General features: G+C 41.0%; 1 protein-coding gene across 1 annotated transcript in view; it reads left to right on the top strand.

Annotated features, from left to right (window-relative positions):
- The window catches only part of myom3 (myomesin 3), a 49,544-nt gene that overhangs the window by 21,478 nt on the left and 13,139 nt on the right, over positions 1 to 14,927 (top strand). The window contains 9 exon segments of the mRNA XM_029450858.1: positions 878 to 1,019; positions 2,794 to 2,993; positions 4,380 to 4,433; positions 5,944 to 6,071; positions 8,486 to 8,669; positions 9,710 to 9,884; positions 10,085 to 10,206; positions 11,251 to 11,438; positions 14,172 to 14,298. Of these exon segments, the coding sequence (XP_029306718.1) occupies positions 878 to 1,019; positions 2,794 to 2,993; positions 4,380 to 4,433; positions 5,944 to 6,071; positions 8,486 to 8,669; positions 9,710 to 9,884; positions 10,085 to 10,206; positions 11,251 to 11,438; positions 14,172 to 14,298 (1,320 nt within the window).

Here is a 14,927-nt window from a genome sequence, read left to right as displayed (position 1 = left end):
TGTATTGCACCTTAACTGCCACAGTCAAAGTATAATGTGCACTGAATTATTCATGAAGTCGGTGAACTTGGTGCGCATACATCAAAGATTAACACGTACTAGTCGATACACACAGATGAATGCAAACACTTTAATGCAAGATGAATATTCCTGCTAAGCTCCTTTAAAGTCTTGGCTCAGGTCTGTTCTCTTAGTAAGGAGCTTTTTTTAACAGAGCTGAATGTACTAATTAGTAAATCAGCGAACTTGCCTGCTTGTGGGTTTCCTCCTTCATTTATCCGCCATATTTACATTACAAATAGACAGGAGAGCAAAAACAAATGAGAGATGAAGACGAAAGGAGGACGAGGATGCAGAAAACAGGAAAGAGATGTGCTTGATGTTGGCTTGAGGCTCTTTTGTTTAAAAAAAACATCTATTCCCATCTATGCCTCAAGAAAAGGTTTGGGAACACTACCGATCACTTCAATCCGCTTTGCATAATTTCCTCATTTATTTTTCCCTCTTCTCTCTCTCTCTCACATCCGCTGGTTGTGATTCTCTAGAATATATTGAGAAACGTATGTTAATATGTTGCATCCTCCGGCCTTAGCTATCACTTTTCAAATTACATGTGGAAGCGATGAGCTAGAATACTTTAAATAATTCCAAGATGACATTTTCCTCACATCATCTGCTCTTGTTTTCATCTTCTTCTTCTTCCCTTCCATGTTTCTCATCACTGCCGGTCTTTTCTTTCCCCTTAGACTCACATTCATCACCTACTGTATCGTCTAATTTCTCATTTTGCTTATTTTGGATCCAAAGTATATCTCCAATGTCTCCATCTCCTTCCTCAGTTTTCTTTCTAAGCGGCTCTCTCTTCTTCATGCTGTAGATGCATCAGCCGCGGTGCTGGGAGGCCCCGCCTCTCCTCTGGCCGTCCAGGTATCTGACGTCAACAAGGACTATGTCTTCCTCACCTGGCAGCCGCCCAGCGCTGATGGAGCCTCACCTGTGGAGGGTTATTATGTGGAAAGGTGAGGATGGGCCTGAATCCCTTATTTTCTTCACTTCTCTGACGATTCAGCCCGATTATCAAGTTGTGAAGTTATCAAACGACCAATTTAATTTAATAATTATTTAAGTGTGAATACAGACTTTCAATGACATAAAACATCTTTTTACTAGTGAGAAATGTAAAAATAAGAAGTTATTTAAAAAGGCAGTAAAATCAAATCTAATAATCATAATAAGCAACTAATGATACGTTTTATGATCAATTCATCTACTGATTTCTTTTTTTGATTTACCATCTTATGATTTAATGTATAAAATATGAGAAAATAGTGAAAATTGCCCAAGATAACATAAATAAATATCAGATTGTGTCCGATCAGTTGGCCAAAATAAACAGAAATATTTACTTTACTTGCAAAAGCAGCAAATCCTCCAAAGTGAGAGGCTGGAACTAAAGATTATCGCCCAATATTGCTTGAAGAAATTGATAAAATGATTATTAAATTGTCAAAATAGGTGCTGATTAGCTGTCGATTGACTAATCTATCAATCAAAATCTGATTTGTTAAAACAAGTAAAAATAACTTATTTTCAACTTCATTATAGTTGTAGTTGATGAATCTATTTTATTTAGTATTTAGTACATACTTCATATTCACTTTAGTGTAGAATATCAGATCAACAAAAGCTTTTAATGGATTCATTACTGGGTTATTAACACTAAACTGTGCAATAAAATCTCCTGATTAAAATGTTCCCCGCATGCTGAACCAGGGATTGTAAATGTATTCAGAATACGTGCTTCAGAAGAAACATTAGAACATTAAACATTAAATATTTAGAGGTCTGTTGGGTAAAATGAGACGAAAAGTTTTTCGACTGCATTTGATTTTCCATTGCCAGGACACTTCAGCACGAAGATTACATTTATTACATTAAAGTCTTATTTTAGATTGAATCAGCCATTTCCTGTATAGTCAACAATTAGAGCCACGGTAACACTTCTCTTGCTCTGCGTGCTGCTGGAGAGGAAATTGGATCTGGGTGGATAAAGATGGTGGTGGTGGTGGCGGCGGCGGCCAGCGGTGGTGGTGTTGTATCCTTTTGGCAGAGTTCACATGAGATGGATGGTATACATGGTCATTATCAGCCCACGAAACTATGTCAACAGCAGAGTCAAAGACTCCCGCAGGAGAACAGGTGCTGCACTTATCACCAGCAACAATCAATCATGTGTGTGTGTGTGTGTGTATGTGTGTGTGTGTGTGTGTGTGTGTGTGTGTGTGATGTGTTTGTATAGAGAGAAAGTCCATGACTGCATTAGTGTGTGTGCAAGTTTTTGTTTAATGGAACTCAAGTATGTTTGTGTTTTTGTGCTCCTGCATATCTTTTTTTAATTTTGTGTAGAAGATGCACCTCCTGAACGTTTTTGGTTTTTGGGTGAGGAGAGGGAAATGTAAGATACCTCACAGTTCCCTAGCAACCACTTTATGGTTAGAAAACTGCACAATTTTTCTGTCTTTGTTTATTGCAAGTGGCAACAGTTTGTCATGGACGCTGTATCCGAGCTCGCAATTTACTTTAAAATTCAGTTTTACTGTGTTTTGAGGCCCATTATTTTCACATGATGTTCTCCGGTCACAATTATGGGTGTTAGTGAGATATTTACTGACTTAGATGTGTTGTTGTGCAGCTGAAAGATAGTTTTTATAATGTAACGCCTTGCAGACTGCACATAAAGTTGTGCATTTTGTTTCTTTCTGACTTTCTCTGTCTCTTTCTTATCTCTGCCAGATGTGACCTCGGTCAGGGTGAGTGGGTGCGCTGCAATGCGCATATTCGGAAAATGTGCTACTACCCGGTGTCTGGGCTAAAGGAAGGAACTCTGTACCAGTTCAGAGTTCGTGCCGTTAACCAGGCTGGAGCAGGGCGCCCCTCCAAGGCTACCGAGCCCGTCCTCACTGCAGACCCCCTGCAACACACCAGGACCATGGGTAACACATTTACACACTCCAAATACCGACATCACAGCGAGAGAAGCACAAAGGGGTGACATAACTTCATTTGTGAAAGCAAAGCAGAACAACCACACTATTAAGTGAGTGTACGCCTGTGATTTGAGCGTAAATTCAAAAACAGAACCCCAATTAAGTCAACATGCTGATCAAGAGCCCTCGAGAAATGTATGCAATATCATCTAACAATCCCGCAGGCGTTCAATCACAAAAGCTATTAAAAACAGAGCCGTGCTTATCTCCTGTCCTACACTGTGCACTTTACCCGTTCTTAATGATATTCAATGTTCAGTTTCAGTCCTTTTTATTAATGCTCAGCATCAACTATTAATGTGTGAGCACGTGAGCAAGTGGTGAAGTAAAAGTGCAGCGCTGCCTGCTGTTAATCCCCAAATGTAGATTCTCCACATGTAGCGCTGATGGTGCAGGATGACAATCGCGAAAACTGTCCAATCGATGAGTTACCTGTAAGATCACATGACTTCATGTCTTCCTTGATCTGAATCAAATGTAAATGAATTACATGTAACATACATACCCCCCCCCCCCCCCCTGCTCAACAAACGTCCTTAAATTGGGTTGAGATCTGGTGACTGTGAAGGTCAAAGCTCACGATTCACATCATTTTCATCTCCCATTGTTCAGTGACCCCCGGTGGCCTGTGTTGAAGCCTCTGCATTCCTTGTGTTTCTCCCCTCGTTTATTCAGGTTCATCCTTTTTAATATGTCGCCTGCTTGCATCTGCTAATACAAAAAGCATCGACGATGTGTTAGTGACTCATCCCTGCTGTTAATTCACCTCATCTGCCTCGGTTGCTGTGTTCACACCTGCGAGGCTATCAGGTGTGTAGGTCTCATTTTATAAAGCCGGGAGGTTCTCGCAGCCGTTATTGCGACAGCTTCTAAATAGCATCCTTGAGTGGAACACTTTGTTTCTTAGAAGATTACTTTTAAGGCATTCAGGTTTTGTTAAATACTTACAGTCGAGGGATGAGAGCGATCAAATGGGATATAACGTAGGGCATTCAGTGTGTGTGTGTGTGTGTGTGTCTGTGTGTCTGTGTGTCTGTGTCTGTGTGTGTGAGGGAGGACAGATGTGCTCTGGTCAGATGCTGTGGATCATTAAACACAGATGAAGGACAGGCAGAAGGTAGACTTGCCTCCAGCCCGCTCTCTATCCTTCCATCTCTCTCACCCTTTGGTGTGTCTCCGTCTCTGGCTCTCGTACCGGTGGCTGCTCCTCTAACATTACCACTAATAGTGTTATTATGGGCTCTCATATAACTTCATTACCTTGATACGACTTCCTTCTTTATTACCTCTGCCCTCAAACTATCCCTCTCTGTGCCACTCTCCATTTGTCAGGGGTCAAAGTAGACAGAGGGAGGACGATCACCATTACAAAAGACGAACTTGAAGGTGAGTATAGAGTCTTTGTATTTCACCGTGTCATAAGAAGATGCCATTTCAAATGATTTCCCCATGATTGTAAACAGCATCTATGTTTCACTGGCACACAGGGTGCCGCCTCCTTGCCTGTAGGCTGCCTGTGGCTTAATGCATCTTCATATTATATTTAACAACGAGCTGCTGTAATTGTAGGGTCGAGGCGATGAGCATTCCTTCCATTTGCAGAAGTGAAAAGAACGAACAGTTTCGGGTGGCGTTCTGTGAATGCGCACAATGGCCCCGAGGTAGTGTGAAAGCCTGTGAAGAGGGCTGATAACCTTGGCAATGTAACACAGACAGAGATAAAGAGAGAGGAGGAGGAAGACGACAGAAACCAAATGTAGCAAGTGAATTCAAACCTTCTTTATTCTATTCTTAATGGAGCATTCAGTGTGTATGCATGTGTGAGAGAAAGACAGAAAGCATGTTCGCGTGCAGCAAGCGGCACTCGTGTTATTCTACCATCACACTTGGCCGACATAACTTCACACACACATTTTATACATAACATTTACAGATGTTTATGTATGCAGTTATTTGACACCTGTCACACCTGAGTTGTGTAGTCACCAGGCACACATACACAAGTAGTGTCCAAACATACACATATGCCTACCTGAAGCTAACACATTTGTTTCACAAAGTTGTTTCAAGGTTTGATATTCACTTATTTCACTCCACATTCATTTCAAAGACTTATTTGTGTTTATTTCAGATTTCATTCTTCAGCATGTGAAAGACATGAGCAGTTGAATTGATTTGCTTTATTGAATAATTCCTCCTCTTTGACCCTAAATCTTTCCTTTGCTTGGTGCATTTAGCTGTATTGTCCTAAAATAAAAAGTGCTAAGAGTACAACCTCCTCACCCCCAAAATGAAACATCAGCACTTTAACCTCATTGTCATGGTTTCATTTCAAATCCAATGCGTGTGAGTGCAGAGCTACTACAATGTAAAATACACACACACACACACACACACACACACACACACACACACACACACACACACACACACACACACACACACACACACTCAGGCTTGCTGCTTCTATCAGATCAGCATCTCTCATTTCACTGCACTCTCTTTGCTCTGGAGTTTCTCTCTGAGCTGCAGCTCTTCAGGGGATACAAACAAAGGGGCAAGACTTACAGGAAGACAGAAACGGAAGACTTTCAGCTAAATCTGAACACTTTCAGCTAAATCTGAACACTTTCATCGTCCTTGAGTCACTTGGAGAGTCATTGAAAGTGTGCTGACTCAAGCCTTTTGACTGTATGTTATCCATTATACTTATGTATTAGGAGTGGAGGTGAAATTTGGGGCAGCGAGATAAATCTCACCCATTGTGTGCCTGACTCAAAGCCACCGTTACGTTTCCTGATGCAAAGCACTTTTTGGACTCCACATTCTCCCTGATCTTATTGTAACTTTTTTTCCTCTTCCTCTTCCTCTTCCTCCTCACCTCTTTGCTCTGCAGGTCAGGTCAAAGCTCCTTTCCCTCCCACAAATGTCCACGCCTGCGAGGTGAGCGACAGCTACGTGGTGCTGAGCTGGACCGAGCCTGAGCCCAGAGGCAAAGAGCCGCTCACCTTCTACGTGGAGCGCGTCAGTCTTTACTTTACTATACACACACACACACACACACACACACACACACACACACACACACACACACACACAAATGTTCATATTACAATAACTCTGGGGATCTTTGACAAAGGTTATCGTTGCAGAGACTTGAAACTGGCATGAATCCAACTTTGGGTGGAAGTTGATGATATTATTATTGTTTAGTTGTAATAAAGTTTGGGACAGTATGGAAAGTTTTCAAAACTCAAAGAAGCAGCAACATCTGACATCGGAGAGTAGGCTGCTCTCTTTGAGCCGTGTTGTCATGAGTGACTTTGGTGATTTCTTATGATAAAAAAAGAAAAAAGGGTTTCAGCCATTTCTCAGCTCATGGTGCTTTCTTGGAGGTTTTTTTCTTCTTCAACATTCAAGTGTCAGGCTCTATATGTCAAATTGTGCAGCAATATGTCTGTGAAGGTTCATCCCAGTCATTGAGGTGAAGCAATGTCTGGAGAAAGAGATGATGGTCTGGAGTGTTGATTGAAGACGCTTCTTCAGGTCAAACTTCTTAAATCAAAACTACATTGCAGTATTTTCTTCTCAGGTTGTCAGAAGTCATACGAGCTGTTTGACTGAGATAAACCTTCAGAGACAGTTTGACTCAGTTAATCCCTCTCAAGCACGTTTTAGGTCTCGACGATCTTTATTCCTCATTTGAATTCAAGGAGACCAATGGTTGCCTTGAAAGATGGAAATTAGTCTAAGAATTTAATCTAACTTAAAGAAAAAATGGAATACAAATATGTAGTTTAATATACATGATTTATGAAGTGCTTTAGCGTCATTCAGCTCATCGTTTTGGTTTCACGGCAACTTTACCATTGTGATTCAGTGTCACTGCTCTCATCAGCTTCTTTTCCAGCAGTTAGCGACCGGCTCGTGAACATATTGGAGCATTTAGTCGGTAAAAACACAGATCTTTCCCTCAGGAGTTGGTAGAGAGTGAAACAGAGCTAAAAAGAAAGTGAATATTGGACTTCGAATTAACGCTAATGTTGCTCTGTATATGCTGAATGAACTGCCCCTATAGTAGCTCCTTAAAGAAGTGATGAGCAGGGAAATCTCCTCCATGTGGAGTCTTCATTAGTATAGAAGAAGAAAACACACACCTACAAAGAGGTATTCACCATACTAATGCAATCTCTCTTACACTTATACAAGTATACATATATTCAAACACTAACCACCATTGTATTTAGTAATACCAACACACTCGCAGAACAAAAGGATTAATTTTCTTGCTTCATCAGTTCCTCCAGTCGCTTGCTGGGTTTGGGCTGGAGCGTGAGCCAAATTAACAGCAGGCTCCTGACCACAGCGCTAATTAAAGAGGCAGGAGGAGGAAACACACACACACACACACACAGAAACACACACACATTAGTGTCAATTTAAGTTTGTGGACTCATTAAAAGCGAGCAGAGCTTGATGTTGCTCTTCCTTGCCCTGTGCTTCAGCATTGAGGGTTTGATTGTCTTGCTTGCATACTTGAAAGTGTTTTTTTTACTTTCTAACTAGTAAAGCTCTCATTTTTTTTACTTGTGTAGTAGCAGTGTTTCAATGAAGGTAATGTCTATAAATACATGTTTAGGGGTGTTTTTTCCCCCCCCAACACAAGAAGGGATGGCAGAATAAAAATTCTTCCATCATATCTTAGTGACCTGTTTTTATTTCTCACAACAATAAAGGGCTACCGCGCTCCAATATCAACCCAGACGCCCAACAGCCTCTAGCTCCAATAATCAGAGAAATGCCACAAGAAATAGATTCCTATTGGACTTTTAGAAGTAGAGTAATAAAACTGTCGAATATGTCAAAGGCATCTGAAATTACTGATGTCTGCTGCTTCACTTCCGCTTATATAATGAAGGGAATATTCAAATATCCCGTTCACCCTTAAGCAAGCACTTTATAATCTCTGATTTCTTTAATGTACTCGCTTTTCTTTTGTTAGGTTTTCCTCCTCACACAGGGAGTTAGACAATGAATAATAATCAGAGGAGAAGGTCTAGGAAATAGAGAAGGTTATTAACATGTAGCATCATTAGCCAAAACGATTAGCTGACAAAGATGAGTCAGTGGTTGTCCATGTGCATCTGAAAATGTATTTATATTTCTGCCTGGAAGTTTCTTTTCCTGTCACTCTGCCCATCTTTATTTCTCTTTTCCCTTGTCTTGCAAGTGGTTTGCTCTCAAACTATAGAATCTGCAGTTAACTACAGAGTAACTGTCTGATTGCACAAAATCAGAATGAATTATGGGACTTTTTTGGCAGTCTTGGCAGATTGAATCCTCCAGCGTAGTTGAAGGAGACTGGATAATGAGCATGTCCTTGAGATAGATGTAGATAAAGGTACTCTTTGTGTGTTTTTATGTTGTACTTGGATCAGTCGCTGGCAGAGCAGAGCGGCTGGGAGATGGCCAGTCTGGAGACGGAGGTAAACTCTCCCAGGTTTCCAGTGTTTGACCTGGTCAAGGGTAAGAAGTACCGCTTCAGAGTGCGCTCCATCAACAAGTACGGTGTCAGCGACCCCTCTGAGCCGAGTGCACCCATCTCCTTGGGAAAGCAACAAGGTGAGAAATGTGCCGTGCACAGTATTATAACTCTGCCTGTTGTAAAGGTCGATTGGATTTTGTAGAAGTGTGCACTGTAGTTGTGCACACATAGAGGATCATAACAGGTTATGTTCCCCGGGACTCTCTGGAGATCTGTCTGCTTGTGTTAGGAGCACAATCTGCACAAGTTATTCCTCAAGTTTAAACTAAAATAGTGATTTGTGTAGTGATATGAACGGGCCGATGGCACTTTCAGTCATCGGATCCTGTGAAATACAGTGTAAAAATACTGCTTCACACTCCTGTATTCAACATGTTACTGAAGTATTATCAGTAAAACATGCTTAACATTATTATTCTACATATTCTACATTAGATTATGATGATTGATTTGTTCACATATAAATGTTGTATCTGTTTATGTGGAGCTCATTTGAACTACGTTATGTATTGATGGGTAGTTGTATCTATAACAATACATCCTATTTTGTTTGTTTATCATATATTATGTTAATGAGTCTCTTGGTATTGTTATGTATTATTGGTGATCTTATTTTCTTTTTTTTGTACCAAAAAATATGAATAAATACAAAGGTTATCAGATAAACGTACGGGGGTTAAAGAGCAATATTAATCTTTTAAAATGTAGTGGAGTAGAAGTAGAAAGTAGCATAAAATGGTACCTCATAGTTGTATTTAAGTCCAGTACTTGTGTAAATCAATTAGTCACTTTCCACGCAGGTTAAATTTCTCGTATTTTAAAGTTCTGTGTGATTTTTTTTCCTAAAATCAAAGGAAGAGTTGATTTAATTCAATTGTTTATTTAATTTCCATTTGATGATTTAAAGTAATCATCTTGAAAAAATGTAAATAAATGTTGTGAGGTGACATAATGATGAGAGTACTTACATTTGCAGTATTTTAAACCGGGCGAACACACCTGCAGTTACAGCTTATCGCCCGTAGGTGTCGCCAAAGAGAAGGAAACGGAGATCTTTAAAAATGTGTGACTTTAAGTTAAAGTTTTAGCTGATGGCTTTTCGTCTGATCCCCGTCAGCGGTGCCAGCTCTGCCTCACTCTGTCATGGCCATCAGAGACACGGACACCTCTGTGCTGCTCCGCTGGCAGGAGCCCGAAGAAAAAGACGACATCCTGGGTTACTACCTGTACTGCAGTGAGAGCGGCAAACAAGACTGGAAGACTGTCAACAACAAGCCTGTAACCAAAACCAGGTGATGGGGACAGATATTAAAAGTTTGACTCAGAAAGCTTTGTTGACATGTTTCTGGTTTGGCTGCAGGAACAATACAGTACAATACATATATCTGCTAAATATTTCTGTTAATCACATCCAGGTATTTAAGTGAAGCTAAAGATGTAGTGGTTGACAGATTTGACTCGTATACACGCCGCCTGAACTTCATCTCCTCAGATTTACAGTCCATGGCCTGAAGAACCGAGGGGAATACGTGTTCAGGGTGAAGTCTGTGAGCCGAGCAGGAAACAGCAGCTATTCAGATGAGTCTCAGCCCATCGTCGTTAAAGCGGCCATTTGTAAGTGCACCTGTGAGGTCCTAAATTAATTTTACGACACAACTCGAAGACTTTCTACGTATTTTCTGATGCTTTGACTAATCGAGCAACTCTCGCAGTTTCGGTGCATTTTTGTTCACGGTTCTTCGAGGTACCGAAGACTTACAGGTAGATAAATGTTCCAACGCTACAGAAGAGGTCGTTCTGTGTAATTGTAGGTTAGATTTAAGACAAAACAAACCTTTTCATGGCATGTGAGCTCAAATAATATTACTTTTGTGCACTGAATATCCTTAAGTTTATTTACAAGAACCTTCCCGAGCATACGTATTCATGTTGTTTTCTTTCATAGCCTCAGGAATCTTCTCTGAGAGTGTATTGTCTGAAGTTTGAAAATGTTAAAGCATAAAAAAAAATACTTTTGGCATTCACCTTTTACCCTTCACATGTTCCAAGCCTTTCAGGTAAGACAGAAAAGAAGTATAAAAAACAAAGTAAGAAAGTATGTGTGGGCAGGAACAGCTTACGATGTTCAATGCTTCTGGTATTTTCTTGAGATGTTGCTGTTTCCACGAGTTATACTTCATAAGTTTTGTTATGCAGCCTTCACCAGATGACTGCAGGCTACATCAAATTAATGTTTTCTCTTATTGGGGTTGGTTCACAGTGTAGCTTTGTGGAGACGTACCTGTACAGCTACTGACCCTTCTACCTTTCCCGTGTTGCTGTCTCAGATAATGTGCACTCTGCCGCCTGCAGTAAAGTACAATAATTGTGACTCATTTTGCCACTCACTCACTGGAATACTCTCACATCTACTCTGCCACTCAGACATTACCCGAGGATACATAGCTGTAATCCAATTCTTTGTGAGGCATACATATTTTATCAAATAGAATGAGTTGAATATTTCTTTCATTCTCATTCAGGGATGTTCAATATGGGCCTACAGTTATGAATCTGTAACTCTACTCGGAGTTATTGGCATTTCTCAGTCTCTTTAGCAGGATTCTCTCTTCTATCACCTATAATTTGTTTTTCTGTTTTAATTCCTCCTGGCTCCAGCTGTTCCCTCAGCTCCTTCTGCCATCGCCCTGCTGCTGTGCACCGGAACAGAGATGGTGTTGGGCTGGAGGGCCCCTGCCTGTAATGGGGGAGACCCTGTACGTGGATACTACCTGGACCAGAGGGAAGAGGACACGAAAACGTGGAGAGAGGTCAACGTCAAGCCTGCCAAAGAGAGGCAGTTTAAGGCCAGTAATGCTCCAGCATGGTGCAATTATGGTGTAGTGCAGGGGGGGGGGGGGGGGACCTTTTTCCTATCAAGGGCCATTTAAATCTTTACAAAATCCTTCGAGGGCCATACTAATTAGCCCATGGGCTAAAAGTCACAGCCCATCGTTTCACCTTTCTTTCATGCTGTGCGGAAAAGGCAACTTTTTCATCCTTGTATCTTTCTGTTTTATCTCCATGTTTGTATGTTCCGCTCTGCAGAGAGCTGCTTGTTGGGCCAAACTCCGCCAAAGAGCGTTAACTTTATCAAACGCACTCGTCCTTTCAGCTCGTGCAGTTCGGCATGTTTCGTGCTCTAATGAAGCTCGAGATTAGTCTTTTTCATCACCGCAAGCGCGTCCGCACAAACTAGGCACACTGGCCTTTTACTTCCACAAAGAAATAATCGTTCGTCCATTTCTCCTGGAAAGTGCGACATTCCACATCCACCTTTCTCTTCTTTACACTCGCCCCGCTGCGTTCTCTGATGTCAACGACCGTCTCATTTAATATTGAAGTTTTTTGACATGACGTGACCACGTGATGACACGTTCCAGTCGTGTTGTGTTCAAGGACCCTGACCTTTGCCAGGAAAAAACAGTCAGTCGCCCGTTTTATTCTATTGCTTGTCTAGATTATTTTTTTGGAGTTTGATTTTTTGCGTGTGTTTATGAATTACCACGCGGGCCCGGAGGCTGGAGGTTCCCCACCCCTGGTGTAGTGTGATGCTCGCAGTCAGTCAGTCCACCACTTTGTTCCTGATTGAAATATCTCAACAAGTGTTTGATGGATTACCATGAAATGTTGTACAGACATGCACGGTGCCACTTTTTCACTAGCTCCACCAACAGGTTGACATTTCTGGCTTTTTTTTGTGAAATATCTTTTGCCCAACACAATGTACAACAGCGTCTTTTCTGTTCACTGACACACGTATGAGAACAAATAATTTACTTTTCACCTTTTTTAATGAGAACAAGGAGAAAATAATAATTAAAAGTCCCTCAGTAAGCACAACCAAGAGATCTCTACCAATAAGGGCTTATGTTTTTAATATAATTACACTAATATAAGTTACCTCTGCATTTAACAGTGGCCTGGAACAAAATGTAAATATTGGCTAAAGCTTCCTCGTCCATATTAACTGTGTCACTAGGCAACAAGCAGTGTCCATGGAGACCTGGAGGAAAGTAAAATCTTTAACCTGTCTCAGGGAGATTACAGGTGCTCTGTAATTAGGCATTGTGTAAATGTGTTATATGTGAGTGGTTGTTTTTAGCTCCTGGGAAAAACAAAGACGGAGCCAATTAGAAAGAAAATGACTGTATATGAAGATTAGCCATACACACGGTGAAGTGCCGAGTCTTGAGGATTGGAGACCCTTTTCCCAGAACGATCCTTCTTATGAGAACGTGCAGCTCCCCCTTTTGGGTTGCATGAGTAATGTCAACAACCTCACGTCCTCAAGAAGTGCAGTCCACTTCCCACATGAGCTCCTCCCGGATGCAATTTAAATAATGATTCTTCTTCTAATTCAAGTTGGAGTTGTGCAGAAAATTTAAACCACTTTGATCTGAAAGCTTCCACAACTTTGGCTTTCAGGATGTAAAAATACTCAAATAATACAATTTACAAGTAAAAGTCCTGCTTTTAAAATCCTACATAAAACACAGAAGTATTATCAGCTAAATGTACTTTAAGTATCAAAAGTAAAAGTACTCAATCTCCAGATAAATTGCCCCTTTGAGGGAAATTATACATCACATTATTATATTGTTAATGCTAAGGCATCAATGCACAAGCAGCATTTCACTGTTGTAGTTGTTCAAGGTGGATGTAGTTAGGTAGTTTAGTCCATTGGTTGTCAACCTGTGAAGGGTCACAAAATGAGTTCTCAGGAGACGATTCATGGAGAACAAAAAAACAATCCTGTTGTTTCCCTGAGGAAAACAGCAAAGTGCAAAACATGTGTCAAATGAATCAAATGCAGCCTGTTCGCCACCTAGTGGATGAACGCGGTATTTATTTCCACTTGTTCCACCGTTGTATTTCTCGGGATGGACTCACTGTATATTAATCTGATAAGAAGATTTTGTGTAAATGTCATGAGAGAAGGATCTATAGATAATAAAGGGGGTGGTATGTGTGTGGGGGGGGGGGGGAATTGTTATTTAGATAGCGTTTGCTATTACTGTGAAATAAGCTCCCTCTGGTTGAGTCAATTAGTTGCCAGGAGAGAGCCGGCAGCTGCACAAGCTCACAACTGTTCACTGAGGCTATAAGGGCCTTAAAGTCTAAGTGGCTGTGAATAGGAAGATCAATGGACAGATCAATAAGGCTGAATCCCTTCTCCTCCCAAAGCCAAAGTGTCTCTGGGGCTCAGCAAAAAGATGCTGTTGTTGCAGCAGCAGAGCTAATTCCTTGTTAAATGCCTGCTTGAGGCTGGAGGAGTGTAACTGTACAACCTTTCTCACCTTTACGATGTGTACTGATCCGTGTTTTCCTTAAAAAACTATTTAGGTCAGATGTTTGTTCCCTGATAAAACATGTACTGTGTTATAGTACTGGAGAAATCAGACCAAACACACCAGAATTAAATAACAATTCCATGTTTATACCCAAATATGTCTTCAATATGTCTTCAGCTTGACTGATGGACACGATCGTCATGACACTAGAGTTAAATCAGCTTTTCTGTGTATGTAAATCTGCAGGTTTGCAACTTGACTTCTGGAAACTTCTACCAGTTCTGTGTGTTTGCTGCCAACATGGCCGGCGTAGGGAAGCCCTCTGAGGCCAGTGACGCCTTCCTGTGTGACAAGTGGACGATGCCAGAGCCAGGTGAGGAGATTCAGTTCATACAGAAAGTGCAACATGTTTAACTTTCAGACATTTCTGAAACGATATCTCTGCTCAGCCAAACGTGCATCAGAGGGCAGCACAACTTTAATAAAAGTTCTTACTGCTGGTACAAATAAAGAATCTTGAATCTATGAAAATGCAAATATGTTTCATCTTGAAAGATGAACTCCTGGACACAAGATGTCTCCTACTCCACTGACGGTGCAGGTGCACTGAAAGCTTTCCGTTTTCCACATTACATCATGCGGGTTGCATATTTGACCAGGGTTGACGTCCACACATTGCTTCTACGTACGTGCATTTGTTAAACTGAGATTCAAGGTGAGCACAGACAAACTTCAGCCGAGTGTCAAACTGTGCAAATGTCTTTCTGCACAGTGAAGGTCAAAGTGAAGCAACAATGAGTAAAGTATATGTTTGAGTTTAGGGGGACTTCAACTTCAGAAATGAATCATTTACAAATGTAACAATTAATTTGGAGCGTTGAGAACTTAAGGCTTTGAACTGCAGTTTCTTCTAAAGGCTGTCGATTGACAAACTAAAGGGTTATTGACCGTGGCATGTAAAAGGGAGGATAGACCCTCCATCAACTGAAGGACCCATTACCA

The sequence above is a fragment of the Cottoperca gobio genome, chromosome 16 (assembly GCF_900634415.1).
Source record: "Cottoperca gobio chromosome 16, fCotGob3.1, whole genome shotgun sequence".
In the NCBI taxonomy this organism is placed as follows: domain Eukaryota; kingdom Metazoa; phylum Chordata; class Actinopteri; order Perciformes; family Bovichtidae; genus Cottoperca; species Cottoperca gobio.
The sequence above is the reverse complement of the archived record's forward strand: the minus strand, read 5'-3'. Positions and strand labels throughout refer to the sequence as shown.